At 45.3% G+C, this 25518-nt stretch overlaps 2 protein-coding genes across 7 annotated transcripts; one reads left to right on the top strand and one right to left on the bottom strand.

Annotated features, from left to right (window-relative positions):
* The first annotated feature begins 242 nt into the window (after positions 1-242).
* On the top strand, positions 243-1736 carry ss18l2 (ss18, like 2). The gene is made up of 4 exons (XM_084682019.1): positions 243-605; positions 750-826; positions 955-1036; positions 1124-1736. Exons 1-4 carry the CDS (start codon positions 537-539, stop codon positions 1208-1210), a joined length of 315 nt encoding a protein of 104 aa, XP_084538145.1. The 5' UTR covers positions 243-536; the 3' UTR covers positions 1211-1736.
* garre1 (granule associated Rac and RHOG effector 1) lies at positions 1618-25305 on the bottom strand. 6 transcript variants are annotated; one of them, XM_084682011.1, is made up of 14 exons: positions 25260-25305; positions 15982-17507; positions 11266-11478; positions 10287-10427; positions 10076-10171; positions 9742-9903; positions 9096-9254; positions 7512-7609; positions 7091-7216; positions 5730-6835; positions 4575-4740; positions 4119-4256; positions 3784-3862; positions 1618-3624 (listed from the first exon to the last, which is right to left on the bottom strand). In XM_084682011.1, exons 2-14 carry the CDS (start codon positions 16480-16482, stop codon positions 3304-3306), a joined length of 3306 nt encoding a protein of 1101 aa, XP_084538137.1. In that variant the 5' UTR covers positions 16483-17507; positions 25260-25305; the 3' UTR covers positions 1618-3303. The 6 variants fall into 6 exon arrangements, with proteins under 6 accessions (XP_084538137.1, XP_084538139.1, XP_084538141.1 ...); XM_084682013.1 differs by lacking the exon at positions 25260-25305 and adding an exon at positions 20328-20533; XM_084682015.1 differs by lacking the exon at positions 25260-25305 and adding an exon at positions 19273-19523.
* Between the last annotated feature and the right edge of the window lie 213 nt (positions 25306-25518).

Below are 25518 nucleotides of genomic sequence, written 5' to 3'. Positions count from 1 at the left end.
AGCTCTGACATATACTCAAGTAAAAAGTAGCCATTACTGCTACCTGTTGGACCTCACATCATATACATAATACAAAAATACACTAGAGACACCCAGCGCATTTGCCAGGAATCATTTTTAGTTTACCTATTAATAAAGTGTTGGATTTTAATACAGTGAGCGACTGTGCCTAAAACATTTTGGACAACATGAACTCGGCATGTTTCGGCCTGTATTTATTCTACATGCTCTAGGTGGCGTTGCTTCTGAAAAATATAAGTAAGTAAGCTGTAAAGTCGGAGGATTTGCATACAGTAGGTCTATTGATTTTCAGTGTTTTGCTCTTTCGGATGAGAACGCTTGTCATAAGAACTACATAAAATACCAGTTATTTTGCCGTCTACATGCGCGCAATTTGTTTTGCCATGCGCTTTCAGACGGTACTGCACTGTGGCGTATGTCTCGGAGCATGAGCTAGCTAGTAGCCTAATAGCAAACATTAGCGAAGATTAATTACGGTATGCGTTGTCTTTAAGCACAAGTATTTATTAGTCAAAATGTCTGTAGTCTTCGTACCAAAAAGACTAAGAGGGAAAGCAAAAATCAACCAGGAAACAATACAAAGAGTAAGTAAAACTCGGAAGCTGAACTTGATAAGTACTAGCTAACGTTAGCTAAACCTTTCCTGCCTGCAGTGGGAGTATCAAGAATAAAATGCAATTTACTGACCCTTGTTATTGTTTTTTATTTTATTTTTTTACAACGTACAGTTATTGGACGAAAATGACCAGCTGGTGCGGTGTATAACAGAATACATGCAAAAAGGAAGAGCAATGGAATGTGTACAGTAAGTCACAACTTGGCTGGTTGCTAAAAACACCCACTCTGTGGAACCTGTTCGTGTAGCACTAGTTATAACATAATCCGGCACGGCATGATCTATCTTTATATATTCTATGATTTCTGTTCATCCAGGTATCAACAAATATTGCATCGTAACATCGTTTATTTGGGAACAATTGCAGATGCCAGTCCGGATTTGGTTTCAAACTCAAACGTATGTTGCCTTAACTATCCTTACTACTGAATACTATTGCATTGAACAACTCACTTATTCCGAATGTATTCCACATTTTATTTCCAGACATCCGGCACAAACGTAGAACCATCAGAATCTAACTCCTTGAATGGACAGCACGCGACAGTTGACATCAAAGACTTAATCCCTTGATGATGCATGATTGACACCGTCAACAATCTCCCACATCCTACTATTTTCACGTGGTCATTTTCTACCTGTGCCATTCCATGTTCATGTACAATTATTGAGGTCACCATGCAAAATGTTTTTCACCATTGTGAATCCCTTTTTTGGGAGCTGGTATAATAAACGTTACTTGTATTCAAACATATTTAACCGCAAAATATCCTACATTGAGAGAAAAAGTGTGATTCTGATACTATTGTAAGACTGGCTATATTATCAAATGCCTGTCAGTTGTAGTTTTCCCCACACCAAACTAAAACAAGCTAAATTATCTAGCAGAACATCGCCTTTTAAAACAACCGTTAGGTCACCATCATCTATAAGGAATAGTTACATGTGAAATTCACAATTGTAAAGAAAACACAACACTATTTAAATTGCTAGTCATTTTTATTCTTTTTTTGTTTGTTTGTTTTTGCATTGCTGGTACACTTGGAAAGATTCAGTTGCCAGCTCAAGAGAACAATAAGCAACATAAGCCAAGCAATCCCCCTTCATATCTTCTATCAGGGTACTTTTTTTTTTTTTTTTTTTGTAGAAGCCACTAGTAAACCATTTGACACAGCTGAGAAATGCTAACAGTTACAGTCCAAGGTCTTTAAAGATGTCTTTAAAAAAAGCCTGCAACAGTTCGGGAGATAACACAGACAAAAAGCAACAAACCCTATATTTTGATTGTGCAAAGCACAGAACTATAAAAAGATATATATTTATATGTATATACAGCAAACGATTCTCTGTAAACATGGTAAGTATGTTAGTTTTCAGAAAACATGGTGTCATTTCATAAATACAGGCAACATTGGCATCCGCAAACATCACAAAAAGTTAACATTCTGGGCATTTAAATACAGCCCATAGCCATAGAAACTGAATAAACATGGGCTCAAAATACCCTAATCACACAATGTTTTAGTGTTTATAATGGCATATTTGGTAACCTTTATAGATATATGGTGTAGATTAACTCTGTAGTAAAGAAAAATGTGCTTTTCACATCTTGGGAAAAAAAATAATGTTTTATGTAATATGCCTATATTATACTAAGATACAGTAATGGTATGTAATAACGTGTAAGAAAATACAAAAATAAGATTAATACTGTCAATATTTGTACAAGAAAAATATTGTATTTCAAAGAAACAAGAGTTAGCAAGGTTTTGGAGTTAGTGTCATTCTGAAGCAAACTGCCAATCAATGAAAAAAAGGAAATGAATGCGCTTCTGATCATAAAGACTTTACACTAGGGCACGTCACTTTCCTTGTGATCAATAATCTTAGATCATTTGTTATCTCTCAAGCACCATTCATCTTCTGAACAACGCTTTGGTTGAAAAATAATTCTGCAAGTGCTATTAATACCAACATGGCACATGGTTAGTTATAACTTTTTCTCTGTCAGTTGTTGAAAAAGTAGTGTAGTACTCTCAAATTACACACCTCTGCAATGATTATTATATTTATGCTGAGCCTGCTCAAAGCCTCTTAATAAAAAGAAGAAAATTATTTATAATTCAACTTCAGTAATTTACAAGCTATGGAACAGTATAGTAGCTGTAGTCCGTGTCATCTTACATGAGATTTGGCAGTTACAACTAAGTAGACACAGTATATAATTATGGGCTAAACTGAAGCACCCCCTCTTGACCTCAATGACCCTCCCCCTTACATTTTTTCAGCTGCAGAAGCAAAGTGGGTGATGACTGTGTCTCTCAAGCTCTCATCGGAGGAGAACACTGCAGGGAACTGATCAGCAATAGACACGACTGCTGGACTAAACACTGTCAGCATGAAACATGCATTGCTCACAGCTTACATGGCAGTTTACAACATGTCCGTTTTCAAATGGAAACTTCTGAACTTGAAAAATACTTATAAAATGTCAAGCCATTGAGTATTACAATTAAATTTAGCCTTAGTAGAACAAATATTACCATCTCCGATTTACAGGCGCTTTTGTTACCAACGGTCGCAGCTTTGATGTTAGCTTAGCAAATGCAGTCACGGGTATTTTTACCAGCCCGCCGCACCATCACCTTGGGGGTTGTTGGGTCACATCAGTACTGGTGCAGGTAGGAGGGCCTGTGCTCATGTTTGAGGGGGAAGGATTTGAAGCCCTTGCTGATGGGTTTGTGCTGTTGCTGCGGTTGCTGTTGCTGCTGCTGCTGGGTGTAGGGGAAGCCGGAGGAGATGCCTGTGGAGGGGGAGCAGTCGCCGGCAGTGGACCACACTGGAGACTGTAACATCTGCATGGAGTCGCCCCACTGGGAGGAGGGGATGTTCATCTGGTACAAGGAAGAGCTTGGATTGGGCATGGTGTTGGTGTGGGCCGAGTGTTGCCAGGGCGCCTTTGGTGGCCAGGTCTTTGTCTTGCTGTCCTGTAGAGTCGCAGAGGGCCGGTTAGAGGAACAACTTTCCAACACCCATGTATTGTATGTACATGTATTTGTAAAGGTAGACTTAATAATTCTAAAATTAATCTAGAAGCCACAGGTTGTTAACATCCTAAGTCTAACTGCTACACAAAGACTGGTTACCTGGTTGTTTTCATCTCCCAAGGGATGGAGGGGAGGCGAGGGGAGGGTGCACACTTCCTGCTCCCCACAGCTGTGCTTTCTGCAGGTGGAGCACACGCAATGAGTTCAACCAACATCACAGTATCTGAGCTTTGATTTGATTAACCATAACATTCAAATTTGTGACTGTTTAAGGAACATGATGACCTGTCATAACACTGTCAATTAAGTATATTGAAGCATCTAAAACACTGAAAACTATTTACACGTGTGGTAAATTTTTGTACTTATGATCTTTTACGTTTTTTAACAAGCCTTGATGTAAAATACAGGATGTGTGCGAGGCTGAACTGTACCTTCTTTGTTTAACGGCTGCTACAAGGTCGGGCCCAGAAAACATGGAGAACAGGCTGTCCCCATTGGCCGAGGAGGTCTCATCACTGGAGCTGGCGGAATCCCCCTGATTGGCTGACCAGCTGCTGTTGACCGCCTCCCTATTCACATAGATGGCGTTTGTCAGAACATATTCACAGGCGCCATAGTCAACTCTCTGCCATCTTGTTCTCACCCTTTCACAAGTGAGGGATTGCTAAAAGGCATGTGTGATTCAGAGGCATATGGGCACCAACCATAGCACCCAAACTAGGGATTTGGTGGTGTGAATGAGATGATATTAGACATAAACAGTGCAAGGACAGAACACTATAGTCTGTGGACAGATGAGCAGGAAGACATATACAGACAGAGGCAGACTGAGAGGCAGCAAGACAAGCAGGCAATTGGAATAGGATAGGACAGACAGACAGACATACCCTTCACTGTAGTACTCTGGGTGTGACCAAGTCCTGTGCTGCTCGTCGGGGAGGGGCCAGTTTCCGCGGGCGTTGCTTGGCCGACGGATGTGCTGCACCTGTCGTTTCTGCTGCATGGCCTGGTTGACCCCGGCGACGTAGCGCGCAAACTCTGGGTCGGACCCGACTGCATGTGAAAGGAGAAAACCCACCATGAGGATTCTGACGCCATCAGCTTTTTCCTCTCTTTGGTTTTGTGCCCCAAAGCTCAATTCGTTTATCCAGACTGTCTACCATAGCAGAAACGGCACAATAGCCATAAGTCAACTCGACACAATAGACCGGCCCGAGTCAATAGAGTCTGCTGCTACTGTAAAAATAGCCAGCGACACATTCTAAATTCAGCACAAATTGTCAAATTCATCACAACCGCTGGGAGGGGAAAACAGCTGCTACACCGACCTACATTTTTCCTCTAGAGAGGACACCAGATGACCAAAGTTCAGAGTTACTGTCATCCGTCTAGATCAACGAGTAGAAATGAGCAGATACTACTGAACTACAATTACCTCCTGAGGGAACACTAACAATGCGAGATATCATTTAGGAGATGCTATTTAAAAAAAACACCCAATAACTACTTGAGCCCAGGATAGATCCCAACTCAACTGCAGCATCCAGTTTCTGTCAGCTCAGCCTCACCATTCCAAACGCCTCAGTGGCTGCTGGGAATAAGGAAGCACTTATTGGGTACCTCTCCTCACCCGCGAGACAGTGTTAGAAAAAAGGGATAGAAAAAAGAAAAAGGCAGACTGTTCCCCCAGGCTAATGACTACCTGACTAATGACTGCAGTGTTAAAACAGGAAACGGGAGTGTCTCTCCCCTCTTCTTCTCTGTCTTTGGGACAAAACCGCAGAGTCAGCAAGGCTCTAGGTCTTCACTGCTGACAGTTCTGTTACACTGAATCCCAAGAGCTCCCAAAAGCTTTCTGCCATCTCACACACATCGTCTCACTCTCACACAGGATGAGTTATATTCACTCATAAACACACTCAAACTCTCACTCACAAACAGGTTGTGCACACACTCTGGTTAACTGTTCACATCCATGTTATAGGGAATCACTGAGTCACGTGAAGTGTCTCTCAGTCGCATCAAACTGAATAGTGACTCACCTGCAGGGTCAAAGGGCAGGGTGTCTCCCAACACTCCAAACACCCCCTCGTTCTGGTCCCTGTTAGGCCAGGTGTTATTGCGGGGCCCCTGGGGCTTCTGGCCCAGCATCTCAGACATGACACTGTCCATGTAGGTGCTGACCAAGCCCAGGCTGTAGAGGTCAGAGCTCAGGTCTGGCAGGCCAGGGGAGCCCCACTGGCCGATGGGCCCCAGAGGGGACAGCCCTCCTGGGGGGCCCTGAGGAGCAGGAGGAGGGGGCTGCTGGCTGGAGCCGCCCAGCCACTTGCTTGGCACTCTCTGCTGGGGCTGCTGATTGGGCAGCTGTGGTGGAGGCTGCTGCTGCTGCTGCTGAACCATGGGCTGTAGGAGATGCTGATAGTACTGCAGGGTCTGCTGGGAGGGCTGCTGCTGAGGAGGGGGCTGCTGTTGTTGCTGCTGCTGCTGCTGCTGCTGCTGTTGTTGTTGTTGTTGTTGTTGTTGTTGCTGCTGGGGCTGCTGCTGCTTCTGTACAGGCTGCTGGGGCGGGGGCTGGCTCTGGGAGGGGGGCTGCAGGGCGCCGTGGGAGACGGCCTGGGCGGTGGGAGCGGCTCCGCAGGGGGGCTTCAGCTCGGCGGCGTTGGCCGACGCCACCGAGTTCCTCCTCTTTACCAGCGGGGAGGCCTGCTGGGACTTGCCCATGTTGAATCCTGAGAGAAAGTCAATGACGTCCTGCATCTCCTGGTCCGTGGGCAGGTTCATGCCCTGGTCGTCCGACACTGAGCCGTTGGCCAGCTGGGGCTGGCCCGGGTCGGGGGGCCCGGACAGGCTGCCCATCTGCAGGATGCTCTGCAGCCTCCCGTCAGCCTGGCCCAGACTCTTATGCTTGTCCTCGGCGCTGCCGGCCGCCAGCGAGCTGCGAGACGGGGTGCTGGGGATGGAGTAGCTGCCCCCGCCCCCTGCCGAGCTGGAAGAGGCTTTTTTGGTGAACTTGGAAGTGAGTTTGGAGATGGTCTTGGGCAGGCCGCTGGAGGCTTTCGAGCCGTTGCCGGAAGGCAGGTCAGCCTGCGCGCCGTAGTCTGGGATCTCCCGCTGGAGCTGCATCTGGATGGTGGGCAGGGCCTGCTCCCTGCAGGAGGGGAGGAAGATCAACACCACCCTTCAATAACACAGGAAAGATGAAGAGACGGGAAGAAACTAAAGGGATCATCCTCGGAGCCTAACCTTCCTTGAGTAATAAGAATGATAGCAACAATTTTATAGTCCCATAATTGGTCCGACCCCGACTTCTTGACATCTCTGTCTGGATATGCAAACATCTGCTTCAGCAGAGTCCCCGTTTGTTATGGAAAGCGTAGTTGTGTGATGGGCAGCACACACTCACTTTCTCTCCTTCCACCTGTTGATGTCGAAGACAGCAGTGTAGAGGACGTCCACCAGCCCCAGGGTCTTCTCTGGGTCCAGACTTCGCTGCAGCAGGGACATGGTGGCCGGATCCTCCTTCAGGCACCTGCATTGCCGGACCGGAATTAATAGATTATTTGGAATTAAGACACGCCGCCGCGTTCAGGGAACGATGATAATCTCTTTGAACTGTTCTTAGAAAGTAATTAGGCCAGAGGTTGCCTTGCCTCGTGCGGTGTCATTAAGCTACGTTTTGGGTGTAATGTTTTATGATTCAACCACAGTGAGCGGTTACTGGGTGGTGAGGGTAGACTGCAAGTCTAGGCAAGGTCTATGAAAGCGGGCCTGTATTATGTGTTTGTATCGGGTTTGGAGGTGAGCCACTTAAGTAAATCACTTACCAAGTGGAGGGCACTTGGACCACCACCCTGGTTCCCTCTAGAGTGATCTGGGGAGCGTAGGCTTCCTTGTTCTCAATCTGTGCTGTGTCAACAACCACCTGTGCACACGCGCACACACACACACACACACACAGAGGGAGAGCTGTATCAGCATAGCTACTAATAGAATGCATTTTCCACACCGTGTGTTGCGCTTGTGCAAGCAGTCTTTGAGGGTACATTGGTCTTTTTTATCTTAAGACGGTAAGTCAAAGCAACTAGAGCACTGATATCTTCCCCCAGTGAAACACAGTGTCTCCTTATCTATAACAGTAACACAACATGACTTAAGAAGTAAAAGTGCAATGCTTTTTGACCAGGCAGAGCATGTGGGGACTATCAGTGGAAGCAGATTTGAGAGATTGAAAAAGATCTTGTGTGAGAAAATAGGCAGACTGAAAACCAACTCCCGTGTATCTCAAGCTAGCCTGACATTTACCAATTCTTTGAAAGAGGCTTTACCTACAGGCCCTCGCACACACAACTGGGTCACCATAAGGGAGGACTCTTTTCCTGTATTACAGGAAGTCGGCCAGCCTATTGTTATTTATAGAGCAGGTGTATCCTCAAGACCTGGGGCTATCGCTCAGCTAAGGCCCGTCACGCACACATACACAAAAAAAAAAAAGAGTCCAACAAGGAAGGCGATAGACAATGACCAAAACACATAAATAAATAACGTGTTTTTCCTGGAAAGCGTCAACTGGGAGTAATGGTTTTGAAGCAGGACTGTTGTGCAGCTGAGTTGTTATGGTGACTCCCCGTGCTTCTATGCTCTGATAAGGAGTTCATGTAAAGCCGGACCATCCATCACCCAGGTTTTTGTTTTACATTCGACTGCGCTGGCCCGCATGGATGAAGGAGAACACACCCTGGCCTGGGCTGACAGACAGCCCCAGCCAAGCAGACCACACGGGGGGAATAAACACCGGAGCTGCAGCTCTGGAAGAACTACCGCCGCTGGGAAGAGCGAGAGGACCGCTTGCGAGATCCACCCGGGCGACCCTGTGCCTCACCCAGACGAAGCAGGAATGTGAGCCTCCTTTGTGTGTCAACACCAGGGTTTGTTTGCGCCCCTCAGCCAGTCAAAAGGAGTCCTACATAGCTTCCCACCTCACAGACAATAGGGCTACATGTTACAAAAGAGACTAGTACATCCACAGACGAGAGGATGTGCCGTAAACAAGGTTGTTTTACAATGCTGTGTGGGTTAAATAACACTAACGTTAATGAAGAACCTGCCCTCAGTTCAGCACGCTGACTGTTGACTGAACTATAACATTCTCATGACCTGTGAGTTTTGTGTCAAGTCAGTATGCCTCACATATCCCAAGTAGAGGACCAATCACATGATGAATATTGTCTAACCGGATTAACAGGTGAAGTCTGTTGCCTGTATATTATCCAGCCTATGAAAAGATTATTTTCCCCCCCTCCCCTCTCTCTTCTTGGTAGGTTGGACCATAAACACCCCCACCAATAACAGTAACATCAACAGTGATGGTGGTGCAGTGAATGTACCGTGTGGCCCGGCCCTGTACTCACCAGCCCCGCCTGGGCGAACAGCAGCTGCACGGCGGTCTTGCAGGCCCCTCTCCAGCTGGAAGGGCACACCTGGTTGAGGACCTCGGTGACGGGGGAGTCGTCTCTGGGAGTCACGCCGTTCTGGCCCACCGCCTCCTTAATGAGCTGCAACATGGTGTGCTGGGGAGACAGAGGAGGCTGCCAGTGAGACGGGCTAGCAGGCCGCCGCCGCCGCCGCGGCAACACACGCAGTAACACAGTGACGCATTGTCCTGTTTGCTCCAGAGACCCAAGGCCCTGTTGGGATGAACACTTGGCTTCGGTGTAATCTACACGCTGGAAAGATTGCTAGGAACGACCGGATGTGTGAAATCCAGGATACACAACGTTCGGTTTACACAATTAGTTGTTCGGGCATACTAGGAAGCCTTTTTCATAAACAGCGGCCTTGCCAAGGCCAAGACGCACATAACTCACCAAGGGTCCAAACAGACATGACCTCCCAACCGGCCCCCTTGCAACTGACAGGGCAAAATAAAGTACTCTGGCACGAGCGAAGGTCACACAAAACAACATGTGAGGAAACCACCCGTCATTGTGGTTGGTCTGTGTCAGGATGCTTTGAAGTGTGTGTGTGTGTGTGTGTGTGTTGGGGGGGAGGATGTACCATCTTCAGTTTGAGGTTCTCTGCTGCTGACTCGTTGAAGGACACTCCTTTCAGGAAGTGGGTACCGATCTGAACTGGGATGGTGGGCAGTTCACACTGAATGGGCTGGGAGGTGGTCTGCATCCTGCCGGCCTGCTGGGCCTCAGCCTCGCTGCAGCAGCCCTACACACACACACAAATGTAACACACACACCCAATGCATGGACAATGGACACACAAAAATACAAACAGGCACACACCAATTTGAAGCAGACCCCCATCATGGTCAGTCAGATCATGTCATGTACCTCCGCTCTACATGTTGGGTCAAGTCAAGCTGGGAGAATCAACCTACCTGCAAAGCTGACTCCACAGATTTGGGACTGAGGTGAAAGCCAGCCTTCAGTGCGTACTCACTGTGGCCAAGGCTTTCTAGCGCTGCTTTATAAGCCTGGAGGAGCAGCAGTAGGGACAGGAGGGAACACATCAGGGCAATGTAACTAGGTCGCAGAGTCACACCTCCAAACACATTGACTTGAAGCAGTGCTGAAGCAGCAGCCTCTCACCTGTAAGGCGCTGTCTGTCTTCATGTTGAGCTCCTTCAGTTGGTGTTCGGGGATGGTGATGTTGTTGGAGCAGAAGAGCTGCTGCACCTGCAGGCCTGCCAGGCAGCCGTCCCGACCCCTCTCCCTCAGCCGCCCTGTCGCCTGGAGCAGCCACGAGAGCACACACACACACACACACACACAGTGTGAAGAAACACAGTTCCTTCAGGTTAGCTTATCATAGATGTAATGTATATTCTGTGTATTTATACGTTATGTTATGCCAGTTTGCTTTGCATTGTCTTGTCCTAAGAACTTCAGTGCCCAGTCTGACCCTGTGTTGTTCTGTGCGTCTGACAAAGACTTGAACTTAGTCACAGGTACAGATTTACAGATATAGTTAAGTATTTTATACAAGTCATTTCTGTGTCCATTTAGCCACATGAAGAGACACACAGGGATTAATATAATAAGAGGCCAGAGAACATTGACTGTAACCGAGTATGCAGAGAGCTTGCCTCCCTGTCTGAAACTCACAGCAGAGGCCAAGGCCCATACCACACCACACCACACCACAGCACATTCCATCAGGATCTCCAGCCCTTGTCCCTCCAGGGCCCAACCACTCGACATGCCAGAGCTTAGCAGATCAATCAGGTCACTATTCTCCATTCTGGCTCACTGTACATAACAAAGCTCAAAATGGGCCAGAGGGACTGACTAGCTCTGGGATTAGCTAGCTCCCTTCACAAAATGGCCTCCATTCCAGGAGCTGGGATTTTAGGATGGTCGTGTAGCATGGCACTACAAGTCCATATACACAAGCTTTATTAAGAGGAAATAGGAAATTGTGGCTGGGTGAGATTTGCAGCCAACGGCATTTCTCTGGAATGTAGAACAGACAGGGCTTTTCACCTCCAAGACACCAAACCCCATTTCCCCAGCAGCCAGACCAGGAAACTATGGGGGCTCCAGGGGGGTAAGTTGCCCCTCTGCATACCTCTGCTGCACCCTTCCATGAGCGAGAGGCCTCCTCCAGTTCAGTGAGGGGCCCAGGGCCCGTGCTCTGGGAGCGGGCGTTGGTGCGGCGCTCTTGGGCCTGGGCCAGAGCCTCTGCCAGGCAGGACTGGGCCACGGGCTGGACCTTCTGCAGGGCCTGGGACAGGAACTGGAAATGAACCTGCATCACAGTCAGGAAGCAGCGGCCCAGCACCTGGAAAACATTCAACACCACCCATCAGTACAACTTCATCATGATCATCAGAGGGGGAAAAAAGTAGCATCAATGTCCAATTACACTCTCAAATTCTATTTCCAAAGGGACTTGTGAAAAGGATAGGAAAATACTTTTCACATTTAAGTTTATATATTGATATTAATATATAAGTAGTAATTAATATGTCCAACAACGGCACATACTGAACGTTCAAGAAATTTGAATTATTTTTTTCTGCAACAAACTGGAAAGTATGTAGACACAATGTGTCTCAATATGGCGAGCTCTGACTTCTCAACAACACATGGCTGTGAGCCAAGAGATGACAACTTAGCCCAGAAATTTCAAATTTTTATAAGTGAGGTGCTGTCGCCATTAAGGTCTGCTTTGGCGACTTTGCCGTTTGTCCCAAAATAGCCCAACTCTGCACCTACAATTTCTTCTATTCATCATAATAAGATGTTTAACCCAGGATCACATGCTTCACGTAAATCCACTGCCTTAGGGAAGTTCCCCTTTATAGAAAAAACAAGGGACAGTACAACATTTGACAAATTAGCCATGAAAATAGAAAAAGACGTCAATACATTGTGAGATAGAAAATGAGAAACAACCTTCAATGAGTCCAGGAAAATAAACAAGCACACATTTTCTTAAGCAAACCTTTTCCAGACATTTCAACATGGCTACTTCTCTAGGACATAAGTGACAACTAGATGCTGTGTAACCTGGTCTGTATTAAGGCCATTTTATGCTGTTCTCAATAGCACCACATACTACAACAACCCACAATATAAACTTCAGCATCCACACGCTTAAACAACAGCTACTTCCTTATTAGGGAATGTCACTCCTGCTATAAATCAGAGCCAAGCCCTCAGTTTAAAGAGCTCAAATCAATGCTTGTGATAAAATGAGAATCAAAACAGCTGGCTGTGCGCCTTCAATCCTAGACATTACTGGTCCATTGTTGAGCTCATTTTTCCACAGGGCGGCAGGCCAGACTTGTAGGGATCGGGCCTCCCCCGTAAAGTGCCCAGAGGGTGCGAGAACCGTCCGGACTGAGGAGAGGAGCGTTTGTTGCGGTCCAGTTAGCATAAATGAGGGCAACAGGACACCTAAGCAAAAAGCTCTGTCGTCACACGGCCGTCTTTTTCAGGTACATGCTGAAAATATCTCTGGGCTGAGTTGTAAAGACAGAAATATGTCGCTCCGGTTCAAAGTAGCCAGGAACATCAAGGCCAGGGCATCCTCATTCTTCAACGACACATCATGGAAAACAAGTGGCTGACAGTATGCAGGGCTGAAGCCTGTTAGGGAACAGTGCCTCATTGACATCAGACCAAAACAGAATGTACGGGAATGGGTCAAACATGCAGTACTGGTTGGCGTCTAGGACTTAGCAGGATGTGTGATATGTGGGAAGCTATTGCTGCGTCGCTAATCTCAGTAGGAACTGTGGTAACACGTCACTCTCAAAAAGGACTGACACATAGCAGATACTGACTCAATGATCAGGACTGTCAACAATATAAAAGTCCCCCTTTCACCCCCATGTCACCACAAGGCAGGCATCAGCTTGTGCTGCAGAGCTTCTAGGATAAAAGAGACTGAAATGAAGACGAGGCTACAACAACAGATAATTAATCACACATGGGGTAGGCTCCACTGTCCAACATTCTCATGGAAAATATGAGTAGTACGATTGCAGAACAGCCAAGACCTTTGGTCTCATTTAAACCCAAAACACAGACTACAGAGAATAATACAGATCTGAAAAGTTGATGGATATACTGAAACAAATGTAGCCAAAGTTTTAAGCAACTTTTCAACTGTTAAGAAATGTTCCTGGAGAAGCTTTAGAAAAGAAAAAAAAATCCCATGCCACAATGCCCAGTCTTCTAATGCCTGTCTGTAAATTGCTCAATCTCTTCAATAATCTGTATATCCTATCTATTATAGCATAATGAGGCCATTTCCAAAGAAGACACCACAAGAGGTAATGCTGGTGACCCGGCCTACATTCACCTCAGACAGCTTAATGTTTCTCATCTATCATACTGACCGCAATTTGTCACAAGAAAGACACTGCCTTGCTGAGAGTTTAAGCTAATCTGACTACAGGCACCAGGAATGATATGAGACAGTGGCAGTAACCCAAGTGCATAACAGGCCAGGTAGGCCTGATAAGACACATGATAGGACCGCATCTGATCAAGTAACCATCAGTTGATCCAACAGAGAGGACCGCAGAAGCCAGCTGCTAAACCAGGACTGGGTTCTTTTTCCAAGGTTTTCCGGTGCTTGTACAGTCATCTGCATGATCAGTGACGATGGCCTCCTGTTTCAGGACTCTTGTCTGGCCACGTTTTCTTCCTCTGTGGTTTCGCTCATGAGCTTGGTAGATGTCCTCTAAACCATGACATTTTCATGCATATTTGGCAGCTGAAACTCTTCAAGCAGCCGGAGCACGGCTCAGATAAAATAAGAAAAAAAAAAACACTTTGTTTTCCACACTGACTGGACTTTTTGGATTTCTTGGTGGAGGGGGAAAAGGGAAAAGAAGAAAAAAATGATCCAGCCTTACATTCCAGATTTCCCTAAACTCCCAAAGTTTTATTTTTTTTGGTCAAACAGACCAACTTTTTTCTATGTATTTATGTATTTTTGGGAACAGTTGCCAGAGCACATTCTTAGACTGACATTGAAAAAACGTAATCGGTCACGTACACAAATCATGCTGGTGACATCATCAGTTCAGTCGCAACTCCATGCTGGTTTATTGAGAAATACTAAGATGACAATGGCATAGGCCAATAAATACACTTGGCTCAGGCTACTTTTGTATTCGAGACTTAAAGGATATTACAATCTGTCTGACATTTTCAGTCACTGAAGAAGGTAGCTTCATGTCCAGGTCCCTGATTTAATCAAATTATTATTGTAGGTCTACTGTCTCTTTAAGTATGCATGTGGCAATTTAGTATATATATTCAAATTCGCCAATGTATATTTACAACAAGCAAATGATGATGCTTTAAAAGTTTCAAACAAGTCAAGCCCTTTGATAACAAAGGGTGCTTTCATTCAACCAAGACAATTCCATCCTAAGTGTCTGAGTGTCTTTTGTATCCAGTTTCATCTTTTCATACACCTTGGCATGGACTGCCAGGTAAAGCAACAGTCTACCTTTCCCCCCTTCCACAAACCCACTATTCATGCCCGACCCAGACAGCAGTTGAAGTCAGGGAGAGGGAGGAAGAGAGAGAGAGAACAGCAAGTGCCAGGCCAGCCCTGAAATCTGAACTTTCACAGAGTTGGGCTTCCTTTAATATTCATGTGTGTGCGCCCGAGACCACAGACGGTCAGTATTACGAACTGTGGTGCAAAAGTCTTTCCTGTTTTGGGCACAGCCACATTCAGAGGTACCGCCATCACTAAATACCCAGCCCATTCACAGCTTAGAAGAGCAGCTTGGAACCACTCTTCATCTCTGGGAAGAGGGAGAAGAAACCACAAAACGCACCATGCAAAAGGATATTACTGCCCCATGGCTTAACAGCTATCCTAATCATAGGGAAGGAAGGCATTTCTTTGGAGCACAATTTGGGAGTGGCACTTCTCTGAAAATCTCTGTTCATCTGCCTGACTTGGTTTGGCACAGATGTGGCAGATGTACAAAGCTGGGCAACAGTGCCAGGGGATGCTAGCCAGTTAATATTCAGGTAAAGTTGAACACCACATGGTATGAGCAGAAAGATTTGGCTCGGAGAACATCCCTCCATATTTAACAGATCAGCAACTATGCTGTCCTGAAACGATAGAGGAGCACGGGGGTGATTCACGATGGCTCCAGAGTTCCTCTCGGCTTCTCACCTCTCCTCACCCCTTCTCACACCTTTCCCTCAGATCTCAGCACCAGCCCCACATTGGGCGTGAGGGCTTTGTCTGAGCCAAGAGATCCTTTTTTTAAGAAGACATGCACCCTGAAAGAATATGGGCATTTTCATGCATCAGAAACCCACAACACAAAGTCTAAGAGATTTCGAGGATAAAAGGTAGATCTTGAATTAGAGTGTTTAGTGACCAAGACACTGCTTCTCAGGCCCAACTATATACCTTAGGCTTATTATTATATTATACATATACATATCATTATATCATTATAACTGGACCCTGTGCACTTCACTTGTTTTTATGTTGATGTTTTGTTTTAATGTTGTTTCTATCTTTCATGCTTTTATCTTTTTTCCTGTATTCTTTTATTGTAAGGTGACCTTGGGTAACTTGAAAGGCGCCTCCAAATAAAATGTATTATTATTATTATTATTATTATACATCTAGTGTGTATAAGCATCAAGTGTCAAGAAGAAATATAAAGAGACAGAATGTGGTATTCTTCAGGCAAGGCAATAGTGTGACCTTGTTTCAAGATTTGTAGGTGTCTGAGTATATGCATGATGCGTGTGTGCTTGCGGCCAATCCAGGGGCCAGCCTTACCTCCACATCCTGCAGGCTGAAGTCGTTCTGGTCTTTGAAGTTAGCGGCCCCGGCGCTCAGCTCCATCAGCATCTTGGCTATCTCGGGCTTTATTGCTGCAGTCAGCCGGCTGGCCGCCTCCATGACGTGTTCCTGCACGTCCTTCAGTTGCATAGCTGCTTTGGAATAGTGAGAGTTTCTGAACACGCTGCTAAACAGGTCCGTGAGGAAGGCGCTGGCCCGACAGAACACATTGAGCGCATCCAGATACTTGGAGATGCCCTGCTGGATGTCGGCCACAGCCGTGGTGGCACTGGGAGCGGGGTGGCAGCTGCCAGGCATGGCCACCCCAGGGGGCATGGGAGAGGGGGCCGAGCAGGTGGAGGCCAGGGGGGCGCTGAGGGTCCGGCTCAGCTCAGGCATCTGGTACTGCTGGTGCTGCTGCACTTTCTGCTTGGACCCGCCGAGCAAAAAGCGCCGCTTGTAGTCCATTTTACTTTCCTGTGCGCTGCAACAATACATAAGTGGCGGGCTGCCTCAGGAAACTCCTGTTTTTGCCAGCCACTAAGCTCGCACTCTCAAAAAGAAAACACACCACAAAAAAAAACCAATACAACCCTACAGTCCTGGAACTTTTTCAAGTTATGTAAAAAGACAGCTTAAGGTTTCCATCTGCCAGAGGATCATCTCATTGTGCCTTGTACAGGAGCGGCTGAGAGACAACTGGGAGGGAGGGAGGGAGGGAGGGAAGGAGGGTGGCGGCTTCAAGACCTGCTCGTTGACGTGCAGCCCTGCTGCAGCTTACGATGGAACAGTCCTAGCAAACGAAACCGGCAAATATGATGCAACTTTAAGTTCCGGTTTTTCAGCTTCACAAAGGAGTCAAGGGTCGATGAGCTACCAAGAGGGGAAAAAATAGACACTTCAGCTGACTCTCATTCAAAGTAGAGCCGCAGCCCAGAAGTTTCAAAGTGCATTACTTATCCTTCAAATGGAAGCAAAACAATTTTACCCTCCTTTGTATAAGAGATCAAGTATATACATATAGTTCTTCTTCACACATATATATATAAATAAGTTTACTAGCACACACACACACACACACTACTAATAAAAATAGAAAATCTTTTTTTAAAAGCTGTAAGCAAAACAAAATGAAGTTTTGGAAAAATGCAACACTGTTCAACAGCAGGTAAAATAAAATGAACTACTAATGGGCTCCAGGGACTGCGGGGGCTTTGCGCTTCCCTCCGCGTGAGAGTGTGTGTGAGGTCGAGGGCCGACAGAACCGGTCCGTCAAAGGTCCTCTTCAGTGAGACTGTGTGTGTTTGTGTGGGGAGGGGCGGGGGAGGGGGGGGCACGTTGTGGAGGCCAGCTGATAGTTTCGGGCTGGGAAACGGTGAGGGCCTCCTCCTCGTTTCCTTCGGCTGGCTGAGGTAGTTATTAGTCACCGCGGAAACAAATGTGCTTCCAGGTCTCGCTTTCTCCACAGACGCAGATGAGAGCGACAAAGCACAAATGTATCTGTAAGGCCTCTAGGTCATTTCCTAAGAGAGGAAGAGGAGAGACAGAAGGATACGTTACCATGACATCAGAAGGATGGGCTTTGTTTCATGAAAAGTTGTCCCTCTTTTGAAATCATACAAAAATTCTAAGCTTGCAAATAATTACACTTTAACAATTGCACTAAACAGGACAAATCAATCTTTTCATTTCTTATCAATCCAAATCCAACAAGAAGGTCACAGACACAATTGTAGTAAAGTAATGATCTGGTAAAATGTACACTGTAGGAAAGCCATATCTGAAAAAGAATACACACTAACACGCACAGATTCCTGAGCTAAGGAGAACCCGACCGCAAAAAAATCTTTCTGCAAGCTAGTAGTCATAGTTGGTAAACAATGGCTATCTGTCCTGATGGAATACAAGCAGTAGGAGTAACACTATTCCCATTCAAGACTTAAGTATGAGATGCCCATACCATGTTGTTACCCTGCTTTGGTAGCTCTGTGTCACTAACGCAAATGAGTTTAATCCTATTTGCATGGTTTAAGCAAGCGCCACTTTGCATGTAAGCAATGACGACAACAAAAATAAATGGAAAGAAATCCCGGGATTTTACATTTACTGAATAGAAAATATGGTGCGTATGCCTAGCCTAATGGTAGCTTAGAAAACAAATGGAGCCACGTGGCATCCTGGGTAATACCAGCGTGAAGGCTATATTCCAAAGCAGCCCCCTGACAATACCACACAATGAATAAGATGCACAAAGTCAACCCCAAAAAGTTATCAAAGTAGACACAATCACGTTTCCCCCCTCCACTGTGTGAAACACTGTTATTGACCAGATCCATGTTAAATGCCAGTGTTTTGATGAGGACCATCCCATGGCCACAGGAAATAAAAACAAGGCTCATCTTTTCCTCAGGATAACACTGGATACACCCCTGTCATTGTCACTGGGCGCTTCAACAGGACAGCCATTGTACGCCAGCGCTTTATCAACCACACAAACATTCCAACACTGCAACCCTGTTTATCGGCAATGTTCCACTGACCTTCAAACTCCACTTCCTTTCAAAAACAGAGGGGTGCGCCGCCTCTCAGAACACCAGCCTCCCCCTCGTGAAGGGGGTTCTCACATGCGAGCAAGCCCAGCGGTCTGCCTCCTCGAGGAGGGAGCCTGCCGTCAACCCTTATCCAAAGAGAATAAGCAGTTCTAAGACACAAGGTTCCAACTTACTGTTAAACTGTCTGCGTACTTCCTGACCCTTTGTCTAAGGGGTGGGGGTAAACTTTATTGTTCCTCTGTGAGAGGATGTCAATGCAGTCCACCTCAAACCTGGTACTTGGGACAGTGGAGGCTATAGTGAGTGACGCTGGTTGAGCAGTGCTCCGGTCTGTAAATCCCCTGGATTACAGAGACTGCGGGAGCTGCCAGATGCTCCACAATGGCTGCTGCTTAACCCAGTAAATAGGGATATTAGAGATGGAGTGGTAAACAGGAAACCTGGGTCTGACAACCCAGTCTGACCCAGCAGTCCTGAGTCACAAAACAAACTAAAAAACAAGTAGTAATCCCAAAAAAGTATATGTATCTGATCTGGTTCCATATCACATTACGGGGAGCCAAACTCTGGATGAATGACTAACTAAAAGGCAGAACTGCCTCGGTGGTACTTTATCATTTTAACCGTGCACTGTAGCCAAGAACTGCATTAAAAGGAGACTGGTCCACACTGTTCTACCCCATGGTGACTTGACTCTCATCCAGTCCAACCATCCAAGAAAGCTTTCCATACATACCTTACAGCTGGAGTTTGTGACAACGTCAATGCTCCAAAACCACTGCCGCCTGTGGCCAACCGTGTCCAGTATCAATATTGACGTGACCCGCTTCTCACTACCCCCTGGATGGCCTGCCAGCTTCTTGTTCCAGTGCACAGCGTATTAGAGCTTGCACCCAAACAAACACATGTGATAGGATGGTACCCCAGTCCAGTTAGTCTGGCCAAGCGCCAGCCTGGTTTTAATGTCCTTCCTTCAGCAGTGCAGACCAGAGTGCACTCAGGGCTAATGTTAGCTCAGCCTCCCCACTCACTGTGCATCTCAGCTGCTGCACTTGGACAGGAAAGAGGTTTAGGTTTCCTGGAGCGAGCTCTCTGTCGCCAGTGACAAAACGACTGAACCGAGTATGATTTACCTGCGTAAAGCTCCAGGCGTTAACATGACAGCACTTAAAAGGACAACTGTATTGTCAAAAATACAGGTGATTCAGGGGAAGGTTCCCTGCTTATCAAGCCTAAGCAGAGCGAGTGTGCTGCTCTTGAACGTCAAGCGAAGTAAAGCTACCCCGGATGGGACAGCTGCTGGTTATGCTGACAGCTCCTTATCCGTCTGCCACTGTGAAGCAAAGACCGGCCCGACCACAGGCCCTGCATTACCCTTCTCATGAAGTCTATTTCAGCCTCCACAGCCAAACAGCTGCCCTGAGCTCCGCAGCACTGTTTTTAGCACTCAAAGGTTCAGTAAAAAAATGTCCTCTCTACATCTGTTGCCAATGAAGCAAAGGAATGCATTCCCCCAGATCGCACTTCTGTGGATTCAAAATGAGCACACTTCAAAAACAAGCCGAGAAGGTAAACTAAGCCCAACCTTTAAAAAAAATAAAAAATAAAAATAACATACCCTTGGAAATGTCAATCTGTTGCTCTTTTGTAGACTAGGCCTATTTGTATGCCTAGTCCGAACCTAAGTATGGGGTCAATAAACTTTCAGATGCAGTTTCACATAAATAAACTGCCTAAATCCTCATGAAACTCCTCAGAACAACCAAATGATTAATTCAAATTCTCATTTACAGTCTGCGGTCACAGAGAAATCCGGGTTCAGTTCCGAATCCATCAGAAGATAAGTTATGGAGAGATCTGGAGTCAGCAGACGGGTCGAGGGTCAGGCCAAGTGGCAGGACAAGTGCCGCCAGCAACTGTTTGACAGGAGCCGAGCCAGGCTCTGCCTGCCCACAGAACACAAGGAGGGCATTGTGGCTGGCTCCAACCCCTCCATACCAACACACTGAAAGAAAGAAAAAAAAAAATACCCTCATGCAGCTGCATGATTCTCAGACAGAAATGGCAGAATATGAGCTTTTATTTATTGTACAACCTCATCATCGCCAGAGTCTTTTCTGAGTCTGAAACACCGTCGACAAATAAAACTGCTATGTAAGGCCTAACCTGTAGTATCACAGGAGACGACATAAGGAGCTTATGCAGCAGACACATATAAATAGCAGACTGCTGAAACAAAGAGTATGCTGGGAGCAAACAGGTCAGTGGCGCCTTGGTAAGCCTAAATTCCAACACCAACAATGCACTTGCTCAGAAACCTAGGGGTTCATTTGTCACACCTCAGGTCACCCTGGCCCCTTATTGTTTGACAGACACTAAGGCTAACCGAGAGAAAGAAAAGAAAATATAGCCAATTATATATGGGTTTACAAAATGTTGACGTGCTGATGAAGTCCTCGTGAATCTATTAACCGTACACACAAAGAATAAGGACACATGCAATGCATGTTCAACAGGTAGAATCCCTTTCATTTACATTACATTTACATGTAGTCATTTAGCAGATGCTCTTATCCAAAGCGACTTAAAGTAACTACAGGGACATTTTCCCCCGAGGCAAGTAGCGTGAAGTGCCTTGCCCAAGGACACAACGTCATGTGCACCGGCGGGGAATCGAACTGGTAACCTTCAGAATACTAGCCCGATGCTCTACCCGCTCAGCCACCTGACTCCCTTCCCCCCTGAGCATACAAGTTTCAAGACCAAAACCTTGAGAAAGAACTGAAGAAAGTCAGGCTGTGGCAGATCGGATTCTCACCGCTAGTCATGAGTGGAGCACATGGACTCTCTCAGTGTCTGTAACCCACCGCATGGCCCGGAAGACTTGAGTGACCTCCTGACTCAGGCCACCTCCTATTCAGAGCCTGGCGTCTCTTGACTACAGCACCATTCAAATACACACTAAAAACGAGCACAGCTCACATTTCCACACCAGAATCGCAGAAAGCACTGCTGGTAAGGCTGGTTGCTAGCTTAGGTGGGTGATTGCTGCAGTTTTATTAAGTGAAAGTCACAGACAAGGCACAGGCCTTTTAGACAATGTACAGCATCTAAAATTAACTTATACTATAAGAGTCTCTAAATGTTCTTCTTTTACCACCTTTAATCCCCAAATGGGACTTCCGGGCATGAAAGTTAATCTTACATCAGTTGTGTTCGGGACTGTTTGCGAACCTTTGTGGCTAAAAGTGACAATTAAAATGCTGGGCTAGTCGAAGTGCTGAGGTCACAGATTTTGAGAGTTGCTTGCCAATGGGCTTCTTTATTTTTAGCTAGGACAAAGGTCTGAATTTTGTTTTCAGCCACAGGCTTGGAAAGGATATGGGGTTCTAATAGAAAGAGTCCAAAGTCTAGAGATAGGCCTAAGCCATAGTTAATTTCAGTGGCAAATCTGATCGGCATTAAGCACAATGGCAGCTTGAGAGAACAAAATCAGTCTGCAAATAGCAACTAAAACCCATTGACTGCCTATTGCTTGCATGCCTCCCAGAGTTTCTATTTGACAATAGCTCAGCTACCCTAAGTGGTTTCCAAGGAGGCAAAAGGTGAATATATTCGTCATAGGTTGCAATCGTAGGGGACTATGACCCAACAACCTACAAGTCTCTCTGCACACGTTGTCTACTTTAAATCGTAGACGCAATTTAAAATATCAAAGCCAGCAGACAGCATTCGCTTAACCAACACCTAACAACACAAACACACACTTGGCAAACTTGTGCATCCATCTGAAAATCCTATCACACAACACACACACACACACAAACCAATTTGGATGCATGAGCAAAGCCACTACTCTTAGAGGTGAACCAGTCATTTCAGATTCCATCTTTAAAGACAAATAGCAACAGGGTAGTTAACAGTCTTAAAAAGTCCACCTCAGCTTCACAAGGGAACCGTCAGTACCCAACGCAAGATTTATGGTTCATCAGTGCTCAACGGTTATCCTATTACATCTGGAGAATTTGTGAGAAAAAAAAAGTGGTTTAGATAGAGGAGCAGAGATTAATCTGATTTTACAGAGGCCAATCCTGCAAACTAGATTCCAGGTGGCTCTCAACAGGTAACATTAGGCTTCCTTCCTCCTGCTACACCTGTTTTCCTATGACATCATTGGAAGAGATGATTGCTCCTACTTTCTCAGGACCTGAAGTGAGGGGCACTAACCCTCCAGGGACACCAGACAATCACTCTAGAAAAAAACAACAAAGAAAAACAAAGCGTCTGCAACATTCCTCAATAAGGTGTAGGAAATCAAAGAGCACCGCTTTTCCATGTGGCATTTGCTTAGAGATGGTTGAAAACAAACCTTTGAAATGCTAGACTCAATGTGTTAATCTGGTTTTTGTTACACTTCCATCTAGGTTTCCATTGTTATATTTTAACTGAAGAAGGAATAGCCTTTTCAAAGCAGTGCAGCTAAACAAAGTCTAGAAAAAAAACAAGCTTAATCGTAAGTCTAAACAAAGACAGCCTATGTTACTTTACATCTGCTGATTAAAGGGTGACTCAGTAAAAATGCCTGACACCATAAAAACTGGTCATTGAAGAAGGGTGGTGGTGGAGTGATGAATGAATAGCCATAGCAATGCATATGTGACTGTAATCAACAGATAAAGTATTTCAAAACTAGCTCCTTGGAGCAACGTACAACCAAAAAGACCCCAAATCATTGTGGCAAAAAGTTGATATACCAGCTTCTATAACAGCTGTACATAATCCTTTGGCTGAAAATATGCTTTGTGAACCCCCAAAAAGACTCAGAATGTGATCAAACTTTAACACTGTAACTGCTTATTTAATTCTCACCATGCCAGTAAGAAACTGCCATTAAAAAATAAGCTGCAACTTTAGCAATACAAGTACATTTTCCAAAGATGCATGCGTGCATTTACCAAAAGTAGTCTACACAGGGATCAATCTACCAGAAAGAAATCTGTTGTATCGTCAACCATTCGCTTTTCTCACTTGTAGCACAAAATATAAGGAACATTGTAAACGTCCTGATCAAGATTAAGATGAAATTAGTCAAGTGGGCACCTTCCCTCTTGTCTCTTACAAAACAGAAATCCGAAAACATTTGGCCAAGTATCCCTTTAATTTCAGACTGCAGAGGCCTAAACAGGATATACATTCCAATAAAGTGTTTTTTCTTCTCTCTTTTTTGTTTTTGTACTGCAGCAGCTACTTGAAGATGTGCGTTGTGGTTTGAAAGAAGCATACAGGTTGCAGTGATTTGCAAACATACCGATGGCAAAATGAATCCTTATACAAGCCTACTGCTCAAAAATACAATTTAATGCAGTCCCAATTGCTATTTACTGGCAAGAACATAGTCAAGTAACGATGCAACGGGTAAAATTAGCGAGCTGGATAGATTACTAGCTAATGACCCGGAGGCATTCATTATTTTTGCAAGCAGAAACTGGGCGTACAGAATCCCCCAGGTTGAATTTACGTTAGGCAACATGCAAGACACCAACTGCATAAGTGCAATGAATCCATAAAATCAAAGGCAGCCGGTGAACAACCTACCTGGACTCTATAGCCAGTATATTGGGAATTCTGAATGCACAGATGAACAAGAAACATTTGGTTATCAGCTTGCGAGCTAGCGGCTCTTTAGTTATGAATCCGATCACTATTTAGCAGGAAGGTGCAAAGGAATCCCCGCAAGCGCAGTCTGCCAGTTTCATCGAAACTCCATGCAGCTGAAAAGATCGTTTGAGTTGATCTACCGAGGTTGTTTTGATGTTTAGTTTGGATACGTTTGGTAACTAACCTAATTCTGAACATTTTAGCGTTTCTGCACATACGTCTAATAATCAATGCTCGACGATTATGGAAATTAAGGTTCAGGGGCACTCCACTGGAAGTTCCAGAGTGCCCACACCCATGAGCCTATGTTACAGCACTTGACATGTAGGTTATACAGACCCACAAATAACAGTTAAACTCTCTTGATAATCATATACCGCACACTTTACACTAGCAAAGACTAGCAAAGAAACGGGACACACGGAATGAATGTTATGTTTCACACTTCCAAAGGACAACAGAATAACGTTTGATAGCTACCATGCCGAAACATACGACCATCTCCGCAATCCAAAACTCCCGGGATGGCACTGGCACACTATTTCGCATACAACTGATAGCTTTGAATATGGTCTTTTAACGCCGGTAACAAATGTTCCCGGATAATTTTGCTAGCTGGGTACCTTACAGTATTACCCTATAAATAGAGTAAATTAAATGGGTTCATATTTAACCATGGTTGTTACAACACAGACGTGTGCATAGCCTACACACACTGGTTGACACTAACACGCACCCAATCAAGCAGTTGGGTTAACATTTCTAGCTAGTTCGACTAATCATACAAAATTGAGCCAAGCTACTGATAGCTAGCCAACTACTAGCGTACTAATCGACTACAATTAGCATTAGCTAGCAAGCACTTGATAGCAGTCACTACTAGCAAAGCTCTGCGACACGATGTTCAACCCTGACAGAGATACATTTTGTACATATAACAGCCATGGGTGAATTCTATAGATTAGTATAAATAAACTCTGTCTTTATATACCGTTTTTGTAACGTTATCTAAACTAAAAACAGATAATAATTTTGATAGTCTCAGTGGTTCGCCGCATCGCTTACCAGCTACTAGGCATCCACCCTCTTTGACAGCGAATCCCTGTCTGTGTACATCGGATATGACGTTTTCCATGTAATCAAGGGGGCCCTCTGAGCGCGCGTGAGATACATTTCATGTTAAAAGTGCCAAGTTTAGCTAAACTATATTCCAAGCTACAAAGGAACACACACAACCCTGAAAATACAATTGTTACTGTGCATGATTTATGAAATGTTCCTGCAGTTGCTGGGAGTGTTTTGTAAAGACATTTAGATCCTTTTG

The sequence above is a fragment of the Hypomesus nipponensis genome, chromosome 19 (assembly GCF_054491055.1).
Source record: "Hypomesus nipponensis isolate SF chromosome 19, ASM5449105v1, whole genome shotgun sequence".
NCBI lineage: Eukaryota > Metazoa > Chordata > Actinopteri > Osmeriformes > Osmeridae > Hypomesus > Hypomesus nipponensis.
The sequence above is the reverse complement of the archived record's forward strand: the minus strand, read 5'-3'. Positions and strand labels throughout refer to the sequence as shown.

What these genes read in the sequence shown, in the direction of transcription:
- ss18l2 (XM_084682019.1), top strand. Translation starts at nt 537, where the DNA reads ATGTCTGTAGTCTTCGTACCAAAAAGACTAAGAGGGAAAGCAAAAATC. An exon ending in AGAGCAATGGAATGTGTACA is followed by an intron (nt 827 to 954) that starts GTAAGTCACAAC and finishes CTGTTCATCCAG; the next exon opens with GTATCAACAAATATTGCATC. An exon ending in ATTTGGTTTCAAACTCAAAC is followed by an intron (nt 1,037 to 1,123) that starts GTATGTTGCCTT and finishes TTTTATTTCCAG; the next exon opens with ACATCCGGCACAAACGTAGA.
- garre1 (XM_084682011.1), bottom strand. Translation starts at nt 16,482, where the DNA reads ATGTATTGTTGCAGCGCACAGGAAAGTAAAATGGACTACAAGCGGCGC. An exon ending in CCTGCCCTTTGACCCTGCAG is followed by an intron (nt 4,741 to 5,729) that starts GTGAGTCACTAT and finishes TTTCACATGCAG; the next exon opens with TCGGGTCCGACCCAGAGTTT. An exon ending in TGGGAGATGAAAACAACCAG is followed by an intron (nt 3,625 to 3,783) that starts GTAACCAGTCTT and finishes GCGACTCTACAG; the next exon opens with GACAGCAAGACAAAGACCTG.